Here is a 21,952-nt window from a genome sequence, read left to right on the forward strand (position 1 = left end):
AACGGACTGAAGTTCAGTTTCTTCGGTTCACCGCTGAAGCAGACTGATGGTCTGATGTGCCTACACACCATCAGTTCAAAAATTGATCGGGTCAGAAGGCACGACGTGCTGAAAAAAATGAAGTTCAATGCTTCCAAGCATGCGTCGACTTGATTCTGAGCATGCCCGGGTTTTGAACCGATGCTTTTGCGTACTAACCATCGGTTTCGACCTAATGGTCAGGCGTCCATCGGTTCGATTTTAAAGCAAGTTCTCTGTTTTGGGACCGAAGGACAACAGACCGATGGGCCGTACACACCGATTAAACTAAACTTCAGTCCGTTTTCATCGTTTTGGACTGACCGTGTGTACGCGGCCTCACTAGTCCCTGCTGTCTTCTGTGACCTGTGTGTCTCCCAGAAGGCAGTGGGGGAGAACAGAGTAGGCACCGGAAGTGGCGTAGGTCACCGCGATCACCGTGGTGTTCTATGCCAGGAAGTGGGAGCAAATACCTGTATTACACAGGTATCCGCTCCCTCCTCCCCCTGAAAGGTGCCAAAATGTGACACCGGGGTGGGGGAGGGGGAACATTCCAAAAAGTGGAAGTTCCATTTTGGGGAGCAACTCCACTTTAATATGCATCCGGGATTAAAGGGATGATGTGGCAACCCTACCAATAGTGGCGCCTCATCAGTGAAGAAGAAAAATTACTTTTCAAACAAAATTTACTGACAAAGAAAAATATTTTTTTTTGTAAAAAAAATAAAAATAAACAGCAGTGATAAAATACCACCAAAAGAAAGCTTTATTTGTGTGAAGAAAATGATAAAAATGTCATATGAGTACAGTGTCACATGACCGCGCAAGTGTCATTCAAAGTGCGACAGCGCTGAAAGCTGAGAATTGGCCTGGGGGGGGGAGTGCCCGGTAGGTAAGTGGTAAAAGCTAGGTGTATTAATTTATTCTCTATGAATAGCAAACTAAGAAAGCAATGAGTAAGCCCAGCACTGCTACTGGTAAGCTGTCTATTGGCAGTGATGCTAAGGGGAAGAGCAACCAAGATATGCAAGAATCACATAAAAGGTTACTATAAAAATGAAGAAAAAACGTTGGTTTCCTTTCTAATTTCTCTTTCAAAAATGCTTTCTTCTGGATTTAAGACGTTTGGATTCAGTGATCTCCAATTATAAAAATGAATGAGAACCTAGTAGAGTTCCCCCCGGTGCTGTAACCTTCCTTCCATACAGGAGAGTCCATGGTGGTAGACGGTGGAGACGGCGGCACATGACATCGTTATAGCGGAGACATTCCGGTAACATTTACATTGGAATTGGGACGGCGTACGACATTTGCACAGCATTAGCTGCTAAGCCTTTGAACACTGTTGCACATTACAGCGCAATGTTAGCCAACATAAACCGCGTGATCTTTTTTCAGTGGCACCATCTGGTGTTTTCACTCGTAGACACCGCAAGCAACGCTTTCATCTGATTATAGTACATTTATATCAGGAATAAAAAGCGGGAAACCTCGTGGGCCTGCACAAACTATTCAACCGTTTCCTGCACCATCAAGGGCACTAGGGATTTGGGGGGCTGGACAACTCCCAATCGCCATGGTAACTGAAAAAGTTATCTGGCGACCAGGAGATTGAGCGCCATTGGGTGGTGGGCAGGTGGGCGCATACACGTTGGGGCTATTGTTATTTAAAGCTGACACTGCATGGGAACAAAGAAGCTAATGGAACTGTATTGACAGCCGGAGTTGCATGATACAGGCTGAGCCAAGTTTGCCTCTCTTACTCGCCGAGAGGTTATGGCTCAATCTGTCTCATGACAGTACTGACAGCCGGAGTTGCGCAAGAGTGAGCCCAAGTTCACCTCTCACACAGACAGGACTTAGCTCAGCTTGTGTTGTTGTGATTTTGACAGCCGGTGTTGCCCGAGACAGACTGAGCCAAGTCCTGTCGACTTGTGAGAAAGGCAAACTTGTCCAAGTCTGTCTCATGCAACACCAGTCAGTAGAGTCATGAGACAGATTGAGCAAAGTCCTCTCGGGATGTGAGAAAGGCAAACTTGGCTCAGTCTGTCTCAGGCAACACCGGCTGTCAAAATCACAACACAAGCTGAGCCAAGTCCTGTCTGTGTGTGAGAGGTGAACTTGGCTCACTCTTGCGCAACTCCGGCTGTCAGTACCGTCATGAGACAGATTGAGCTAAGTCCTGTCGACTTGTGAGAAAGGCAATCTGTCTCATGACAGTACTGACAGCCGGAGTTGCGCAAGAGTGAGCAAAGTTCACCTCTCACACACAGACAGGACTTAGCTGAGCTTGAGTCGTGATTTTGACAGCCGGTGTTGCCTGAGACAAACTTGCCTTTCTCACACTCCAACAGGACTTCACTCAGTCCATGTCATGACTATATTGACAGCCGGTGTTGCGCAAGAGTGAGCCAAGTTTACCAGCTGGTGTTGTGGAAGACGACCTGAGCTAAAATCATCTTTCTCACATGCCAACAGGACTTCGCTCAGCCTGTGTCATGACTGATAAGACGATGTTGCATGAGACAGACTGAGCCAAGTTTGCCTCTCTCACACGCCAACAGGACATTGCTCAACCTGTCTGACTGTACTGACAGCCAGAGTTGCGCAAGAGTGAGCCAAATTCACCTCTCACACACAGACAAGACTTGGCTCAGGTTCTGTCATGATATTGACAGCCGGTGATGCCCGAGACAGACTGAGGCAAGTTCACCTTTCCCACACTCCAACAGGACTTCGCTCAGTCAATCTTGTAACTTGTAGCAGGTGTTGCACAAGAGTGAACCAAGTTTACCACTTACAAACCAACAGGACTTACCTCAGTCTGTCTCATGATTTTACGGGCTCCCGCGCAGGGGAGCCGACCTGCCGCCGTAAAACGACGGCGGCTGGTCAGAAACTAGTTAATAAACATTTCTATTAAAAAATGAACACTAGACACCCCCCACCACTGTTAGGCAGGAGATTCAGTCCCACATCACCATCTGTGTCTAGTCACGTGTTGGCATCCGTGCATGTGTATGGATGATATCTGTAATCTGGTAACTGCTCCAGTGACAGAATAGCTGCCATTGCAGACAGTGCCAAATCTGCCAGTCAGCTGTTGCCAATAGAAACAATGCCAAGGGTGTCTATAATCTTTCTTGGGCAACACTGGCTGTCAATACAGTCGCGAGACAGGCAGAGCTAAATTCAGTGTGTGGAAAAGGTGAACTTGGCTCACCCTGGCTTGGGCTATACCCGCTGTCAATACAGTCCTGTTGGCGTGTGAGAGAGGCAAACTTAGCTCCTTCTTTCTCAGGCAACACTGGCTGTCAAAAGTTCAGAGTAATGGGAGTAGAATAGAAATAATTGAAATACAACATGGAAATTAATATAAGCACTTTACATTTTGACCATAGATGTGCTTTTACGTCATGCGCATTACTGTGGCACAACAGAACTGCTGGAAAGGTGAATGGGCCCTAAATGGGTCCTTAACCACTTAAGGACCCCTTCACGCCGATATACGTCGGCAGAATGGCACGGCTGTGCACAATCACGTACCTGTACGTGTCTCTAAGCCCAGCCGTGGGGTCGCGACCCAGTCTTAAGCTCCGTGACCGCGCCCACGGGATCCTCAAACCCGATCACCACCAGTGTCCCGCGATCGGTCACCGGAGCCGAAGAATGGGGAGAGCGGTGTGTAAACACACCTTCCTGTTCTTCACTGTGGCAGTGTCATTAATCATCTGTTCCCCGATATAGGGAAAGACAATCAATGACGTCACACGTCCAGCCCCACCCCCCTACAGTTAGAAACACATATGAGGTCACACTTAACCCCTACAGTGCCCCCTAGTGGTTAACTCCTAAACTGCAATTGTAATTTTCACAGTAATCAGTGCATTTTTATAGCACTGATCGTTGTATAAATGACAATGATCCCAAAACAGCGTCAAAATTGTCCGATGTGTCCGCCATAATGTCGCAGTCACGAAAAAAAATCGCTGCTCGCCGCCATTAGTAGTAAAAAAAAAAAAATATATTAATAAATATGCAATAAAACTATCCCCCATTTTGTAAACGCTATAAATTTGGCACAAACCAAACCAAAAATAGGTAGAAAAATACGTATCGGCCTAAATTGAGGGGAAACAAATTGTTTAATATATTTTTGGGGATATTTATTATAGCAAAAAGTTAAAATATTGCATTTTTTTTTAAATTGTCGCTCTATTTTTGTTTATAGCGCAGACAATAGAAGGTGATCAAATACCACCAAAAGAAAGCTCCATTTGTGGGGAAAAAAGGACGTCAATTCTGTTTGGGAGTCACGTCGCACGACAGCGCAATTGTCAGTTACAGCGACGCAGTGCCGAATTTCAAAAAGTGGCCCGGTCATTGGTCAGCAAAATGGTCCGGGGCTGAAGTGGTTAAAAGTACAATGTAAAATAAAAAAAATAAAAAATTTCACCATGAGCTTCCTCAACAATCACGGAGCTTCAAAGCTTCATCTACAGAAGAGAAGGAACTGACCGAACGAGATCGGATTTTTGCTAAATAAAGCTCAAGGTTTGTTGTGCTTTTTTTAATACAAAGTGAAACCATTCGGCCATCAAGCTGTAATGGAAGGCAGACGGACACATCACTGATACAATGCTGTCACTTTGGCTGCCAGCTCGTTGCGGCATTTCCTATTCTGATGTCAGATGAAATTGACGGGTACGATTACTATAACTGCCCGTCGTCCGCTGTCACGCGGCTTTTACCCCCCAACACAACCGCACATTCGGCGATGACAGAACCTCCGTTTTTTTTCTTCACTTCAGTCAAACTTATGTTGGACAAGCCCGGAGGGGAGGGTGGAAAATTTCACAGACGGGAATGTTGGGAAGCGGATTTACGGCGGGGGCGAATGATGAACATTGGAGATGAAATACAAAGATGAGAACAATGTCCCGCGCCGCACAATATCGGCATGATAATAGAGTGAAATAAATAAGACTTCGCATGGATAACACAATACATTAGCATTTCACAATGTGTGTGTCAGTTCTGTGGTGGATGTGAAATGAGATAGCAGGAAGTGTTCATGACAGACATCCATATGGATTACATCTATCCAGCGCGCAGCTACTCAACGCCGAGCTTCTCGCCACATCCGCCACCATATTATGCATTGCAGAAGTCTAGAAGGATGTTCTATGGAAGGAGGCGGCGTGATCCATGTATACAGTGGCGCTGCAACCCACGGCTTGTGACCAGTACCCACGACCCACATCACCCACTGCGGGGATAGACAAGGAGTGTTGCGGGCAAAATGGAAAGACGAAAACTGGACAGCCGCACTCCAAAATCACTTAAAAAGAGATGTCTTTTATTTTTCAACTGTACATACAGTCACTGCAAACCAACAAAATACAGTATGGCCGACGCGTTTCGCACTGACAGTCAGTGCTGAGCCATGACTAAGCACTGACTGTCAGTGCGAAACGCGTCGGCCATACTGTATTTTGTTGGTTTGCAGTGACTGTATGTACAGTTGAAAAATAAAAGACATCTCTTTTTAAGTGATTTTGGAGTGCGGCTGTCCAGTTTTCGTCTTTCCATTTTTCCATCATTAGCATTGCCAGCACCTTGGTGGTTCAACAACCCTTGATTGCTCACGGGGCTCACCTGGAGCGGTGAGAAATTTGTCTCAAGGAGTGTTGCGGGGTGTAACAGTGGTACGGGCCTCCTGGCGGTGCTATTTACGGAGGACTTGTGTGGATTAGTGGGGGTCTATTGTCCCAGGTGCGACATGGGGTGTCCTTCCACAAAGTGGGTGCCGTCACCGCTCTGGCAGCGAACTCCTATGATGATAACCGGTCTGGTGTGATCCCTGTTTGACTAATGCCCCTGACGAAGGGACGAATTCTGTCCTGAAACGCGTCAGGCCGTCTGGATCATCACATGGCAACCTACTACAATCATCGTTAGTTTATTGGTTTGAGAATCAATTGAAGTACCGTATATACTCGAGTATAAGCCGAGTTTTTCAGCACATTTTTTTGTTCTGAAAATACCCCCCTCGGCTTATACTTGGGTCACCTTTTTGCACCTGATCTCCAAGGCTTTGGGGACCCGGTACCGGCCGGCCGTAGGTCCCCTGGCACACATGTAGCTCCTCTCTTCCTCTATAAGTGTGCAAATTATGTCGTCCGGGGGACCTGCGGCCGGGGAGCACCGATTTTTCAAAGCCGGGCATCCCTTCCATAGATTCCCATGTTAACGGTCATTTCTCCAGTGAATTTGGGGACCCGGTACCAGCCAGTCGTAGGTCCCCTGGACCCAGTACTTAGCACACATGTAGCCCAATTTCTCCTCTACAAGTGTGCAAAGTTTTTTGTCTGAGGACTTACGGCGGGGCACCCCTTCCATAGACTTCCATGTTAAATGTCAGTCTAGGCATGCACATGGACACCCTAGGCTTATACTCAAGTCAATAAGTTTTCCCAGTTTTTTTTGTGGTAAAATTAGGTGCCTCGGCTTATATTCGGGTCGGCTTATACTCGAGTATATACGGTATGTCTATGTATATATTGTCTTAAATAAAATTTGTATTGAATTCGAACCACTTGCCGACCAGCGCACGCACTTTTACATCGACAAAATGGCACGGACAGGCAAAAGGGCGTACAGGTACGTCCCCTTTAAATTGCCGTTGTGTGGTCACGCGCTGCCAGTATACAGTGTGCATTCATTCATTTTTATTCTGATGGATTCAAAAGCCTCCAGAAACGTTTGCAGAACTCTTCCCAGTTGTCCACCAATTGCTATACAGACCCAACTACGCCCTTCCAGCGAAGGATGCCTCTTGGCTCAATGGACACGTTGACTTGTGTGTTTTGGTATTGTTACAATACACATACCATGGAGCATTTATTCTGAATGGCACCCCAGAGGTCTCCTAAGCTGTGGCACACTTCATCAGAAAGAGTGCCGCATGTGACATTTTTATATGTTGGGGTGCAGTAAAAAAAATAGGACGCCCTAAAGCCCAAGGCTGCATTCACACAGGAATGACACGGACACTCGGGCTCAAATCATTTATTTTGGACAAGCTGGCTGAAATTATTTCCATTACTAATAGATGCTCCTGCTGTCAACTGACGTAAAAAAGTCTACTGTGGTGAAAAATTTGAAAATGGGTTTTACTCAGAATTATGCTTTAGAGCAGTGGTCTCCAAACTGCGGCCCGGGGGCCAGATGTGGCCCTTTGCCTGCCCTTATCTGGCCCTTGGGGCACTATTCAGCCAACTGACACCAATGATGGGGCACGATTCCCCCTACCAACCCCATCAATGGGGCATTATTCTTCTCATTAATATCAACAGTAGGGCACTATTCCTCCTATTAGAACCAATGATGGAGCACTAATGCCAGGGCATTATCAATCTCTACTCTCATTGGCCACAAGTTGGCCCCCTTAAAGCCCGAAGGTCACTAAACTGGCCCCTTGCTTAGAAAGTTTGGAGACCCCTGCTTTAGAGGCTCCATTTCCTTGTGGTTATTCACATAGGGATCTCTGCCCTAAAAGGTTCCATTCTTCAGCTGCATCATCATGTTTTTAGGATTTCCATTATTTTGCACAGGTGATTTGACCAGTTTCACTGCCTTAGTAATTACCACAGCCGTTTCATCCTGAGGAAAATCCTGAAAATATGACCTGTTGGGGCGCCTTAAGGCGGCCATACACGGTTCGGATTTCGAAAGAATTTTCTTTCGAAAATCGTATCCAAGAATTTTCGTACAAATTGCGCACCGTTAGTGGGGCTGCAGCAACAGCCGATTTTCGTGCGGCAAACAAATTTGAGGAATCCGACATGTTTGAAATTTTTTGAAAAACAAACGATTTTCTGATCAATGATGGGAGAATCGTGCGAGAAATGTAATAGAAAAAAAATGCGCATGTGCAAGAAAAGAATATTCCCGGAGAGAAAAGAATATTCCCGGCAACATGAAGATTTGGTTGGCCGAATTTCGAAAATCAATGGTGGCGTCATCGGATCCCGAAATTTTTTTTTTTGAAAATAAAATTTGTTCGAAATTCGACCGTGTATGGCCTACTTTAAGGACTAGCGTTGAGAACCACTGTGCTAAGGCATAGAAATGTATTGTTTTCTGGCAATTGACACATGATCGAACCTCATCTCTTAACTGTGGAAGTTACTGAATGGACAAGAGAACTTTCTCGCAACCATTCTGTGTGCATTTCTTTTTCTGTGTACACAGTACGGGCTTCACTATGTTTTATATAATATATACAGCACTGGATATGTCCCTAAACCAAGGCACTTCCTTAGTCATCCGCCACAAGGCAACACTAGATAATTAACCCCTGTACGTCAATCCAATTTGCCCAAAATGTACTGAATACTTGGGACAAGTGACCCCAGTGAGATTGCCCTCTCCATATATATTGTGGATGGGGTGGATATTTGTAGAAAGTGGCAAGTGAATAAATGAGTTGAGCACTAAAGGTCAGCCACCCCCTCAAAGTGGTCTGGAGCTGAAGACACCTCCATACTACATGAGTAAAGCTACCCCTCTCTATACCACACCTACAACACAAAGCCTCAGCCACTGGATAGATGGTAAAGAGTTTTTAAGTTGTATGAATCTATCCCTGGCTGAGATCATACAGGGTAGGTAAACAGTAGTGGGTCAGCCTATTCTCTGAGGGACTTAGTCAGGGATTCAGGCTAAAGGGACAAACTTCCCGGTGAAGTAAAGCCTGATCGGGAATTCAGGTTAAGAATTCAGGGTAAAGGGACAACCTTCCCGGTGAAGCAAAGCCCGGTGTGGGTCATCCCGTTCTCTGCACTTTGATGGACTGAGTCGGAATTCAGGGTAAAGGGACAACCTTCTCTGAAGCAAAGCCCAGTGGGTCGTTCCCATTCTCTGCATGCTGATGGACTGAATCAGGAATTCAGGGTAAAGAGACAACATTCTCTGAAGCAAAGCCCAGTGGGTTGTTCCGTTCTCTGCACTTTGATGGACTAAGTCGGAAATTCAGGGTAAAGGGAATGACCTTCTCTGTGAAGCAAAGCCCAGTGGGTTGTCCCGTTCTTTACACTTTGATGGACTGAGTCGGAATTCAGGGTAAAGGAAATAACCTTCTCTGTGAAGCAAAGCCCAATGGGTTGTCCCGTTCTCTACACTTTGATGGACTGAGTCGGAATTCAGGGTAAAGGAAATAACCTTCTCTGTGAAGCAAAGCCCAGTGGGTTGTTCCGTTCTCTGCACTTTGATGGACTAAGTCGGAAATTCAGGGTAAAGGAAATAACCTTCTCTGTGAAGCAAAGCCCAGTGTGTTGTCCCGTTCTCTACACTTTGATGGACTGAGTCGGAATTCAGGGTAAAGGAAATAACCTTCTCTGTGAAGCAAAGCCCAGTGGGTTGTCCCGTTCTCTACACTTTGATGGACTGAGTCGGAATTCAGGGTAAAGGGAATAACCTTCTCTGTGAAGCAAACCCCGGTGGGTCGTCCCATTCTCTGCACGCTGATGGACTGAGTCTGGAGCTCAGGGTAAAGGGACAACCTTCCCGGTGAAGCAAAGCCCGGTGGGTCGTCCCGTTCTCTGCACTCTGATGGACTGAGTCTGGAGCTCAGGGTAAAGAGACAACCTTCTCTGAAGCAAAGCCCGGTGGGTCGTCTCTTTCTCTGCACTTTGATGGACTGAGACGGGAATTCAGGGTAAATGGAATAACCTTCTCTGTGAAGCAAACCCCGGTGGGTTGTCCCGTTCTCTACACTTTGATGGACTGAGTCGGAATTCAGGGTAAAGAGACAACCTTCCCGGTGAAGCAAAGCCCGGTGGGTCGTCCTATTCTCTGCACGCTGATGGACTGAATTGGGAATTCAGGGTAAAGGGACAACCTTCTCTGTAGGCAAAGCCTGATGCGTCATCCCGTTCTCTGCACTTTGATGGACTTAGTCAAAGGTTGCAGCATTTAAATAATCACAATTTAATGAAGAGATTGTGTCTGGCCAAAACCCTTAGATAGCTTTTAAGTGTCGACGTGTTTAATTGAGGGGAGCTTTTCATCCTATCACATGTCGATTTCCTACACAGCTTTGAGGAAGCTGGAGGGCAAAAGCGACCGTTTCCATAAATACTCTGACACGTCGTTTAGAGTCATGCTGATATGCTAATCCCTTCAAAGTAATACCTTGAATGCGCAGCCTACAGCCTTGAGCTTAGCTGGCGCTGCGCTCTCTCTATTTATTCCTGCTGCTCTCTAATCCGGACATGAAAGCGCCGCTCTGAACGTAAAGAGATTACCACATCTGAGTATTCACTTTTTATGGGTATTCGGTGTCCCCACTAAAACATCTATATCATTACTTAACTTTGTCATCTGTTTTACACGCTGATACAAAAGTTGGCAACAGACTGTGCGCTGCAAGGACCACGCAATCACAGGAAACCGTGGCGGATTTTTAGCGGGTTTGAGCTTTGGGTCATAATTGTAATGATCAGTCGAGTGTTATTTTTGATGAGACGTTTACAGATCTGAAAATTGCTCAATCTGCGGTCACGGCTCCGACCCATTATACTGTACATACAATTCTATTCTTTGGTTCTCCCGAAGCGCTTTTATTCCCCATCAGAAAAAACGCACTCAACATACATAAAACACCTCAGATTCAATGGTTATAATGCACTTAAAAGGTCTCTCCATATGACATGCCGAAGCATCATAGTGTCCTTCGGAGACTCTTTGAGGACATTATGACCTTTATAATTGGAGGTCCATCATGTCTGTTGTGTGCATTATCACGGATATGGAGACATTGGACACACTTTTGAAGGTGGTGGAGAAATATTACAAAGACAAAGAACTTTTCCTGTTTCATGGCAAGTACTTTTGATACTACAGAGCTGTCTTCATACCCCTTGACATTTTCCACATTTTGTCATGTTACAACCAAAAACGTAAATGTATTGTATTAGGATTTTATGTGATAGACCAACACAAAGTGTCACATAATTGTGAAGTGGAAGAAAAAATGCACCCCCCCCCCCCCCGGAGTCAATACTTTGTAGAACCCCCTTTCTCTACAAGTCTTTTTGGGGGTGTCTCTACCAGCTTTGCACATCTAGAGAGGGACATTTCTGCCCATTCTTCTTCTTTGTAAAATATCTCAAGCTCTGTCAGATTGGATGGAGAGCGTCTGTGATCAGCAATTTTCAAGTCTCGCCACAGATTCTCAATGGGATTTAGGTCTGGACTGTGACTGGGCCATTCTAACACATGAATAGGCTTTGATCTAAACCATTCCATTGTAGCTCTGGCTGTATGTTTAGGGTCGTTGTCCTGCTGGAAGGTGAACCTCCATACCAGATTTAAGTCTTGAACAACTCCTAACCTGAAGCTCTTGTGGGATTTTCCCGGTCTGCAGTGGTCAAGACTGACCGAAAGTGGTTCAAGGAAGGAAAACCGGCCAACTGGTGACAGGGTCATGGGTGGCCAAGGCTCATTTATAGAGGCGGGGAAGGTAAGGCTCATTCATGGGAGGTGGGGAGGGGCATTTATGATGGGGGTCATTCATGGGAGGTGGGGAGGCTCATTCATGGAGGTGGGAAGGGAAGGCTCGTTCATGGAGGTGGGAAGGGAAGGTTCATCCATGGAGGTGGAAAGGGAAGGCTCATTCATGGAGGTGGAAAGGGAAGGCTCATTCATGGAGGTGGAAAGGGAAGGCTAATTCATGGAGGTGGGGAGGGAAGGCTCATCCATGGAGGTGGAAAGGGAAGGCTCATTCATGGAGGTGGAAAGGGAAGGCTAATTCATGGAGGTGGGGAGGGAAGGCTCATCCATGGAGGTGGAAAGGGAAGGCTCATTCATGGAGGTGGAAAGGGAAGGCTAATTCATGGAGGTGGAAAGGGAAGGCTCATCCATGGAGGTGGGGGGAGGGAAGGCTCATTCATGGAGGTGGGGGAGGGAAGGCTCATTCATGGAGGTGGGGGAGGGAAGGCTCATTCATGGAGGTGGGGGAGGGAAGGCTCATTCATGGAGGTGGGGGAGGGAAGGCTCGTTCATGGAGGTGGGAAGGGAAGGCTCGTTCATGGAGGTGGGAAGGGAAGGCTCGTTCATGGAGGTGGAAAGGGAAGGCTCGTTCATGGAGGTGGAAAGGGAAGGCTCGTTCATGGAGGTGGCAAGGGAAGGCTCGTTCATGGAGGTGGCAAGGGAAGGCTCGTTCACTGGGGTGGCAAGGGAAGGCTCGTTCATTGGGGTGGCAAGGGAAGGCTCGTTCATTGGGGTGGCAAGGGAAGGCTCGTTCATGGAGGTGGGAAGGCTCGTTCATGGAGGTGGCGGAAGGAATCTGTTCTATGTAGTTGGATCCAATAGAAGAGCTACTGGGGTTCGGATTGTTAAAAAAAGGTAATGTTGGTTCAGATAGAAAGGTGTCAGAACACACAGAGCATCGCAGGTTGTTGTGTATGGGGCCGTGTAACCACAGACCGGTCAGGGTGCCAAAAATGGGCATGTAAGCCTTAGAGCTGGAGCACCAAAAAATAGAAGAATGGTTTGGTCCGATGAAATCAAGGAGAGTTTGAGGCACACGAGTGATGTGTTGGACTTGAACTCCAAATGCTTGAGATCTCAATCCAATTGAACATCTGTGGGATGTGCTGGAAAAACAAGTCAGATCCATGAAGACCTCACCTCCCAACTTACAAGAATCTGCTACTGACAGCTTGGTGCCGGAAACCACAGCATACCTTCAGAGTAGTGGAGTCCATGCCTGGATGGGTCAGGGATGTTTTGGTGGCTAAAGGGGGACCTACTCAATATTAGGTGAGGGATCATAATGTTACGGCTGATTGGTGTATGCCAGGACAAAGTTACTTTCTTTCCTTCATGTGGGATGAAGCAGATTCTGCTTCTGGCCCCGTTATATAATAAATCAGGTCGGACACGTGCCATAGATTAGCAGCTGTGTGATGAGGTGTCACTGTGCCATCTTTAGCACTTCTGCATTAATAATTTCACAGTCATTCTAACAGGAGAAGGAGATGGTGATTGGTTCCGACTCTCTCCACACCTGTTCAGCTGCTTCTACTCGACAGGATTTACTAAAACGAGAACTTAAAAGTGTCAGCACTACTTAATGCTAAAGAATGTGGCCAGTGAGACTATGGTGGTCTTCCAAGATTGGAGACACCAACGCTGAACTGTTCAGGTATGGTCCATGACAGTATACATGGGTGTTGCTCATCCGATATATCGTTGCTTGGGTGCATCTACACTGGATTAAAAAACCCCAGTAACCTCTGGGAGGAACCCCTAGTAACCTCTGGGAGGAACCCGTAGTAACCTCTGGGAGGAACCCGTAGTAACCTCTGGGAGGAACCCGTAGTAACCTCTGGGAGGAACCCCTAGTAACCTCTGGGAGGAACCCCTAGTAACCTCTGGGAGGAACCCCTAGTAACCTCTGGGAGGAACCCCTAGTAACCTCTGGGAGGAACCCCTAGTAACCTCTGGGAGGAACCCCTAGTAACCTCTGGGAGGAACCCCTAGTAACCTCTGGGAGGAACCCCTAGTAACCTCTGGGAGGAACCCCTAGTAACCTCTGAGAGGAACCCCTAGTAACCTCTGAGAGGAACCCCTAGTAACCTCTGGGAGGAACCCCTAGTAACCTCTGGGAGGAACCCCTAGTAACCTCTGGGAGGAACCCCTAGTAACCTCTGGGAGGAACCCCTAGTAACCTCTGGGAGGAACCCCTAGTAACCTCTGAGAGGAACCCGTAGTAACCTCTGGGAGGAACCCCTAGTAACCTCTGGGAGGAACCCCTAGTAACCTCTGAGAGGAACCCGTAGTAACCTCTGGGAGGAACCCCTGGGCTTCCATGGAACCCTGGTTTAGAATCATTGTTGTACTGGATGGAAAAATGAAAGAAAGAAAAATTGCAGCAAGATGGAAAAACAAAACAAAAACAAACACTTAAGTGAAGGTGATGTGAGGATCCTGGAGTCTGCCGGGGCCACACGGGGAGAACAAGTTGGATAGAATGCGGTGGGTGAAATGCCGTCTGAGGCTCCCCACAGCGATCGCTCACCGGGGTCTTGTACGCAGTAATCAGAGTTCGGTAGGAAGTAGCGGAGCTCATTGCTCTTCATTTGTTGCCTAGTAATGGCTTCCAGCACCTAGCAGACCTTTCCGTGAAGTTTACACAAGATTTTCAATTTAATCCGATACAAAATGCGTCAGAGCGGCTTTCCACTTCTTTTTATGCACACAGAAAAAAATATATAAAATGGTTTAGAGTCCTGCGCGGAAAAGCTGTAAAAATGCTGAAGTCGCAGGTCACCCTGGATGAGCTTTAAAGAGAGCAGAAACGACTTCCTGTGTCTGACCCTGAAATCTGTCCTGTGTGCTTCATCCGGTCATCACCCCTACAGAGCTGATCCAGCCTGAGTAGTACAGGACGGGCTCAAAAAACTTTCAGTCCCTTCAAGAGGGTTTGACATTCCCATAAAAGCCAATGGCAATGATTTTTTTTCGCTTCAAGTAAGTTTTGAATTCATATAAAAACACTATGAGCAGGCCCCCAGGGGGAAGGGGAAAGGGCCAGCAGCAGTCCCCAGCGGCAGGGGGAAAGGGCCAGCGGCAGTCCCCAGGGGGAGGGGGAAAGGGCCAGCGGCAGGCCCCAGAGGGAGGGGGAAAGAGCCAGCGGCAGGCCCCAGAGGGAGGGGGAAAGGGCCAGCGGCAGGCCCCAGAGGGAGGGGGAAAGGGCCAGCGGCCAGCCCCAGAGGGAGGGGGAAAGGGCCAGCGGCAGGCCCAGGGGGAGGGGGAAAGGGCCAGCGGCAGTCCCCAGGGGAAGGGGGAAAGGGCCAGCGGCAGGCCCCAGGGGGAAAGGGCCAGCAGCCGGCCCCAGGGGGAAAGGGCCAGCAGCCGGCCCCAGAGGGAAAGGCCGGCCCCAGAGGGAAAGGGGGAAGGGCCGGCCACAGAGGGAAAGGGGGAAGGGCCGGCCACAGAGGGAAAGGGGGAAGGGCCGGCCACAGAGGGAAAGGGGGAAGGGCCGGCCACAGAGGGAAAGGGGGAAGGGCCGGCCGCAGAGGGAAAGGGGGAAGGGCCGGCCACAGAGGGAAAGGGCCAGCTTAGCATAAAAGTTCAAAATGCAGAAGGTTTAAGAGGGTAAAAACCTTCGGTGTGCAGCAGTCCCTCCCCCAGCACCCCCCTAATTACCTACCTGAGCCCCTTCTCTCTCCAGCAAAGTCCATGATCCGCTCAGCCATCCAGGACACTCCTCCCGATTGGCTGAGATAGAGCAGCAGCGCCATTGGCTCCTGCGGCTGTCAAAGTCAGTCAACCAATCAGGGGAGAGGGGTGGCGGGACTAGGTCGGAGCTCCGTGTCTGAATGGATACAGGAACTCTGACTCGGCTTGGGTGTCCCATGTAGCAAGCTGCTGGCTGAGGGGCACTCAAAAGAGGGAGGGGCCACGAGCAGCAAAAAGGGACCCAAGAAGAGGAGGATGTGGGCTGCTCTCTGCAAAACCAAGTGCACAAAGAGAGTAAGTATAACATGTTTGTTATGTTTATTTTTTTTAAACAAGCCTTTACAATCACTTCCTCCTCCCCCCACCCTCGCTCCTTTTCCTTTCCAATTGTTCTATGGTAGAATATTTTACTCTCATACATTGTCATTCAATATAGACGTCCATTTTTGCTGCCCGCCCCCCCCATAGCCAACGTTGGGGAACCCTGGTGGTGCTTTGACTCCGGATAGGTTTGAGTCCTGGGTGAGCGACATTGCTCTCTTTCTCCCCCCTTTTCTACTTTATTATTGGAATTTTTTTTCATACATTGTGATATTTGGTGTTTGATTACAAATATTCTCCTGATGAAGCAGTAGAACTAGGCGAAACATGTTAATGATATGCGTGGGAACCCACCAAATCCTGATCCTTCTTAACAGGGGACATGAATGTTTTGGTAATATACATGGATTGTTACTATGCACCTTTATGATGATTTTTAATAAGTATTTGGATATCCAGTTTTTATAGGTTTTCATATCAAGAATTTAATATTTTAGCAAATCCTGAGTTTACGTTGTGTAAGTAGGTACTGAGATAGTCCTTCAAAATTCCCTTTCTATGGGTGACCAGGTGGGGACCGATCTCCCAGTCTTTTCTAACTGGATGATGGTACACCATAGTCTACAGTGGAGAGAAAAAATCTACACACCCCCGGTGGTAAAATGTTGGGTTTCCGTGATGTAAAGAAATGTGACAAATAAATAATTTCAGAACTTTTTACACCTTTAATGTGATCTATAAACTGTACAACTCAGGGGAACAACAAACTGAAATCTTTTGGGAGGAGGGAAGTAAAAATAAAAAGAATCTGGTTGCATAAGTGTGCACACCCTTACACTAATATTTTGTTGAAGCCCCTTTGGATTTTTTCCAGCACTCAGTGTTTTTGGGGAGGAGTCTATCTTTGTGGCACATCCTGACTTGGCAGTGTTTGCCCAAAAACACTCAAAATCTGTCAGATGGCGAGAACATCTCCTGTGCACAGCCCTCTTCACATCACCCCACAGATCTTCAATGGGATTCAGGTCTGGGCTCTGGCTGGGCCATTACAAAACTTGAATCTTCTTCTGGTGAAGCCGTTCCTTTGGGTCGTTGTCATGCTGAAAGATGAGGTTCCTCTTCCTGTTCAGCTTTCTAGCAGAAGCCTGAAGGTTTTGTGCCAATAGTGACTGGTATTTGGAACTGTTCACAATTCCCTCTACCTTGACTAAGGCCCCTGTTCCAGCTGAAGAAAAACAGCCCAAAGCATGATGCTGCCACCACCATGCTTCACGGTCAGTATGGTGTTCTTCTGATGATGTGCAGTGTTGTCCATCTTTTGGAATTATGGCCAAAAAAGTTCAACCTTGGTTTCCTCAGACCAGAACACATTTTCCCACATGATTTTGGGAGACTTTAGATTTGTTTTTTGCAATGTTTAGCCAGGCTTGGATGTTTTTCTTGGTAAGAAAAGTCTTCCGTCTGGTCACTCTACCCCATAGCACAGACATATGAAGAATACGGGAGATTGTTGTCACCACACAGCCAGAACTTGTCAGATATTCCTGCAGCTCCTTTAATGTTGCTGTAGGTCTCTTGGCCGCCTCCCTGACCAGTTTTCTTCTCGTCTTTTCATCAGTTTTGAAGGGACGTCCAGTTCTTGGTGATGTCACTGTTGCACCAGATTTTCTCCACTTGATGATGACGGTCTTCACTGTGTTCCATGGTAATATCTAATGTCTTGGACCCGTCTCCTGACTGATACCTTCTAACAATGACATCCCTCTGATGCGTTGGAAGCTCTCTGAGGACCATGGCTTTTGCTGTCAGGAAAGACCTACTAGAACAGCTGAACTTTATTTGGGGTTATTCAGAGGCACTTTAACCACTTCTTGCCCGCAGTACGTCACACGACATCCTTGACTTTCAGGGGTGATATCTAAATGATGGGTGCAGCTACAGGCATCAGTTATTTTCTGCCGGCGATTCTGTGCACAAAAAGAACAATCATGGCGGCAGTTCCGCAAATGATCGTTCTTACAGGCGACGGGGAAGGACGGGAGGGGACGCCCCCCCGGCGCCATCTGGTGCTTCTCTGGGTTCTCCCGTGCCATCGGGACCTGGAGAAATAATCGACCGCTGCCAGATGATGACCACAGAGACATCTATGACCATCGGAGGTCCGGGCGCGACGTTATGACATCACGTTCAGGCCGCGGATGTAAACAAAGACGCGATCGCGGCTGTCCGCATGAGATTGGTGAATTTTTTTTCTCGATCTCATGCTTTCCAGCCTGGAGGAGAGATGTGGGAGGAGGGGAAGGTCTTATTGACCCCGCATCTCTCCATATAGAGAGCCTGTCACAATAGATTCCTATTACAAGGGATGTTTATATTCCTTGTGATAGGAATAAAAGTGATCAAAAAAAAATAAAACGTAAAAGAAAGTGTAAAAAAAAAAAAAGAAAAAAAATTAAAACGCCCCTGTCCCCGGTAGCTCGCGCTTAGGAGTGAACACACACGCAAGTCCCGCCCACATATGTAAACGCCGTTCAAACGACACATGCGAGGTATTGTCACGTGCGTTAGAGCGTGAGCAACAATTCTAGCACTTGACGACCTCTGTAACTCTAAACTGGTAACCTGTAAAAAATAATAATAATTAAAACGTCGCCCATGGAGATTTTTAAAGCGGGAGTTCACCCATTTCTAAAAAAAAAATTTTCTCCCCTTAGATTCCTGCTCGTTCGGTCTAGGGGAATCGGCTATTTGTATTAAAATATGAGCAGTACTTACCCGTTTTCGAGCTGCATCTTCTTCCGTCGCTTCCGGGTATGGGTCTTCGGGAGCGGGCGTTCCTTCTTGATTGTCAGGCTTCCGACGGTCGCATCCATCGCGTCACTCGTAGCCGAAAGAAGCCGAACGTCGGTGCGGCTGTATACTGCGCCTGCGCACCGACGGTCGGCTTCTTTCGGAAAATCGTGACGCGATGGATGCGACCGTCGGAAGCCTCTCGGAAGACTGTCAATCAAGAAGGAACGCCCAGTCCCGCAGCCCATACCCGGAAGCGACGGAGAGGAGGCATCTCGTAAACGGGTAAGTACTGCACATATTTTAAAACAAATTGCAGATTCCCCTAGACAAAACGAGCATCCATCTAAGGGGAAAAGGTGCCCTCTAAGGGTGAACCCCCGCTTTAAGTACCGAAGTTTGGCACCTTTCCATGAGTCATGCCCAATTTTGAAGCGTCACATGTTAAGTATCTAATTACTCGGCGTAACATCATCCTTCACATTATACCAACAAAAATGTGGCTAACTTTACTGTTTTGTTATTTTTTAATTCATGAAACCCAAAAAAAGACGTTTGAAAAATTGTTGCACAAATACCGTACGAGATAAAAAGTTGTAATGACAGCCATTTTTTCCCCTAGGGTGTCTGCTAAAAAAAACACACATATATATATATATATATATTTATTAGTGTTTGGGGGTTCTGAGTAATTTTCTAGCAAAAAAATTTAGATTTTTACATGAAGGAGAGAAGTGGCAGAATCGGCGCGGTATGGAAGTCGTTTTTAATGTTGCTATCGGCCTCTTGGCCGCCTCCCTGACCAGTTTTCTTCTCGTCTTTTCATCAATTTTGGAGGGACGTCCAGTTCTTGGTGATGTCACTGTTGTGCCAGATCCCCCCCCCGATGACGGTCTTCCCTGTGTTCCATGGTAGATCTAAGGCCCCATTCACACCTCCGCGACAAAACGCCGGACGCTCGTGCCGCTGGAGGGGAGAATTCCCATTGCTGTCTATGAGATGGTTCACATCTCATAGACGCCGTACGCCTGCAAAAAAGTCCCGGACCCTTTTTTTCAGGCGGCATTGGCGTTCGGCCATACAAAGCAATGGGAAGGCTTTGTTAAAAAAAAAAAAAGTTACACACTCGCGACAAAATACGCTGCGTACGCGGCGTATCTTGTCGCAGAGGTGTGAATGCAGCCTAATGCCCTGTACCCTTCTACTGACTGATACCTTCTAACAAAGAGATCCTTCTGATGATTTGGAAGCTCTCTGGGGACCATGTCTTATGCTGTAGGATGCGACTAAGAAAATGTCAGGAAAGACCTACAAGAACAGCTGAACTTTATTTCGGGTTAATCAGAGGCACGTTAAATGATGGCAGATGTGCACTGACTCCTATTTATCATGAGTTTAAATATGATTGCCTAATTCTGAACACAGCGCCATCCCCCCAGTTATAAGAGGGTGTGCAAACTTATACAACCACATTCATTATTTAGTTTTACTCCTCCCCCTTAAAAGATTTCAGTTTGTTTTTCAACTGAGTTGCACAGTTTATAGGTCACATTAAAAAGGTGGAAAAAGTTCTGAAATTATTTATCTTTGTCTAATTTTTTTTACATCACAGAAACCTGAAATTTTACCACCCGGGGTGTGTAGACTTTTTGGCCCAGATTCTCAAAGGGCTTACGACGGCGCAGCGCCATGTACGCCGTTCTTAAGTCCTAATCTGGGCCGTTGTATCTATGCGACTGATTCTTAGAATCAGTTACGCATAGATATCCATTCGATCTGACAGGCGTAAGGCTCTTACACCGTCGGATCGTAACCGCAATATTTTTTTTCCCCGCTAGGTGACGCTTCGGTCGATTTCCGCGTCGAGTATGCAAATGAACTAGATACGCGAATTTCCGAACGTACGCGCGGCCGACGCAGTAAAGTTACGACGTTTACGTTGGGCTTTTCCCGGCGTATACTTGCCCCTGCTATATGAGGCGCAGCCAATGTTAAGTATGGCCGTCGTTCCCGCATCGAAAATTTATAAAATTACGTTGTTTGCGTAAGTCGTCCGTGAATGCTGCTGGACGTAATTTATGTCCACGTCAAAACCAATGACGTCCTTGCGACGTCATTTAGAGCAATGCACGCCGGGAAATTTTAGGGACGGCGCATGCGCAGTTTGTTCGGCGCGGGGACGCGCTTCATTTAAATGAAACACGAATTTGAATTCTGCCGGGTGATTTACGCTACGCCGCCGCAACTTTACAGGCAAGTGCTTTGTGAATAAAGCACTTGCCTGAAAAACTTGCGGCGGCGTAACGTAAATCAGATACGTTACGCCTGCCCATTTTTGCGCCATTCTACGAGAATCTGCCCCCTTATATCCAGTGTATATGTAATCAACAACAATATAGGCTTTAGCTTCTCTGGGGCTTTGCATTGGTCGACCTGTAAGATGGAAAGAGGACTAACAACGTACAGGTGGTGCAAGAAACCATAAAAAACAAAAACAAAAAAAAACACCCTCTTTACGCTGCAATGTGTGATTGGATGAGGAGTACGGTGACTGGGAATGGAGGATGAAGATGTTAAAGTGTCTCTTGGCAGGAAGTTGTACAAGTCATGTTTGTTGTCAAAAAAAATAGAATCAATAATCAGTTTTCTCTGGCAGGAAAGGGTGACATGGAGGGTAATAAAATTAGCCGGCCGGTGTGATACAAGCGGGAAGGTAATCAGAAGAAGGGAGGGGGAGGGGAGGGGAGAACTTACAGATGCTCTCTCAGCTCTGGTGTGTCGCTAGGAGTCCCCAGGGAGCGCAGGATTTTCTCCAAAGACTGCACTGTCAACAAGAGAGACACAAGAACAAGCTGAATCCTGGAAAGCCATCCGTCCCCTGCATGTCACCGCCGGCAACGGCTTATCACACAAAGGCACATTGACAACATGTAAAGCTCCCGCTCCTTACCTAGCGCACAATTCTGCTCTCAATCAACTTTATAAAGGCTGCACGCTGCGTGCACAAGCCACAAAAACACTCCGCACACGGAATGTCAAGTTATGGGGTGGGGGGGGGGGGTGCCGCGACGTGTCCTTCCACAAATTCTAATAAATCCTGCTGAAGGACGCATGGCACAGGAACCCGACTTCTACACAGATAATATGAATACATACCAATACAGATCTAAAAGTGATACATTGTATATATCTTTAACCAATTGTTTACCGGGCCAATTCTGACACTTCTTCCATATGTAAAAATGTGTGGGGGGGGGGTTTTCCAGAATTTTTTTAACACCACAAAACATTACAAAATATATATATATATAAATATACATATTATATATATATATATATTACACACACACAAATTATATATATATATATATATATATATATATATATATATATACACACATACAAAAAAATATATATTAATATTTTTTTTTTTTTTTTCACCATGCGACAGCCAGCTACTCTTGGTTGCTAATTTTGTATACTTTTTTTTACCTCCCAACGAAGTTCTATTTAAGCGTGAAACATGTTAGGTTTGTGTTATTTTTTATTTTTTTTTGCTCAGCACCTTCTA

The 21,952-nt window shown here is 46.8% G+C and overlaps 1 protein-coding gene across 2 annotated transcripts in view; it reads right to left on the bottom strand.

Moving 5' to 3' along the window:
• TSNARE1 (t-SNARE domain containing 1) overlaps positions 1–21,952 on the bottom strand; it is a 311,708-nt gene that overhangs the window by 134,734 nt on the left and 155,022 nt on the right. The window contains exon 5 of one of the 2 annotated variants that reach the window (XM_040352069.1): positions 21,136–21,205. In XM_040352069.1, coding sequence (XP_040208003.1) covers positions 21,136–21,205 — 70 coding nt within the window. The remainder of the gene's footprint in view (positions 1–21,135; positions 21,206–21,952) is intronic. The other variant, XM_040352070.1, reaches the window with a different exon arrangement.

This window comes from Rana temporaria, chromosome 5, assembly GCF_905171775.1.
Source record: "Rana temporaria chromosome 5, aRanTem1.1, whole genome shotgun sequence".
NCBI classification, from domain to species: domain Eukaryota; kingdom Metazoa; phylum Chordata; class Amphibia; order Anura; family Ranidae; genus Rana; species Rana temporaria.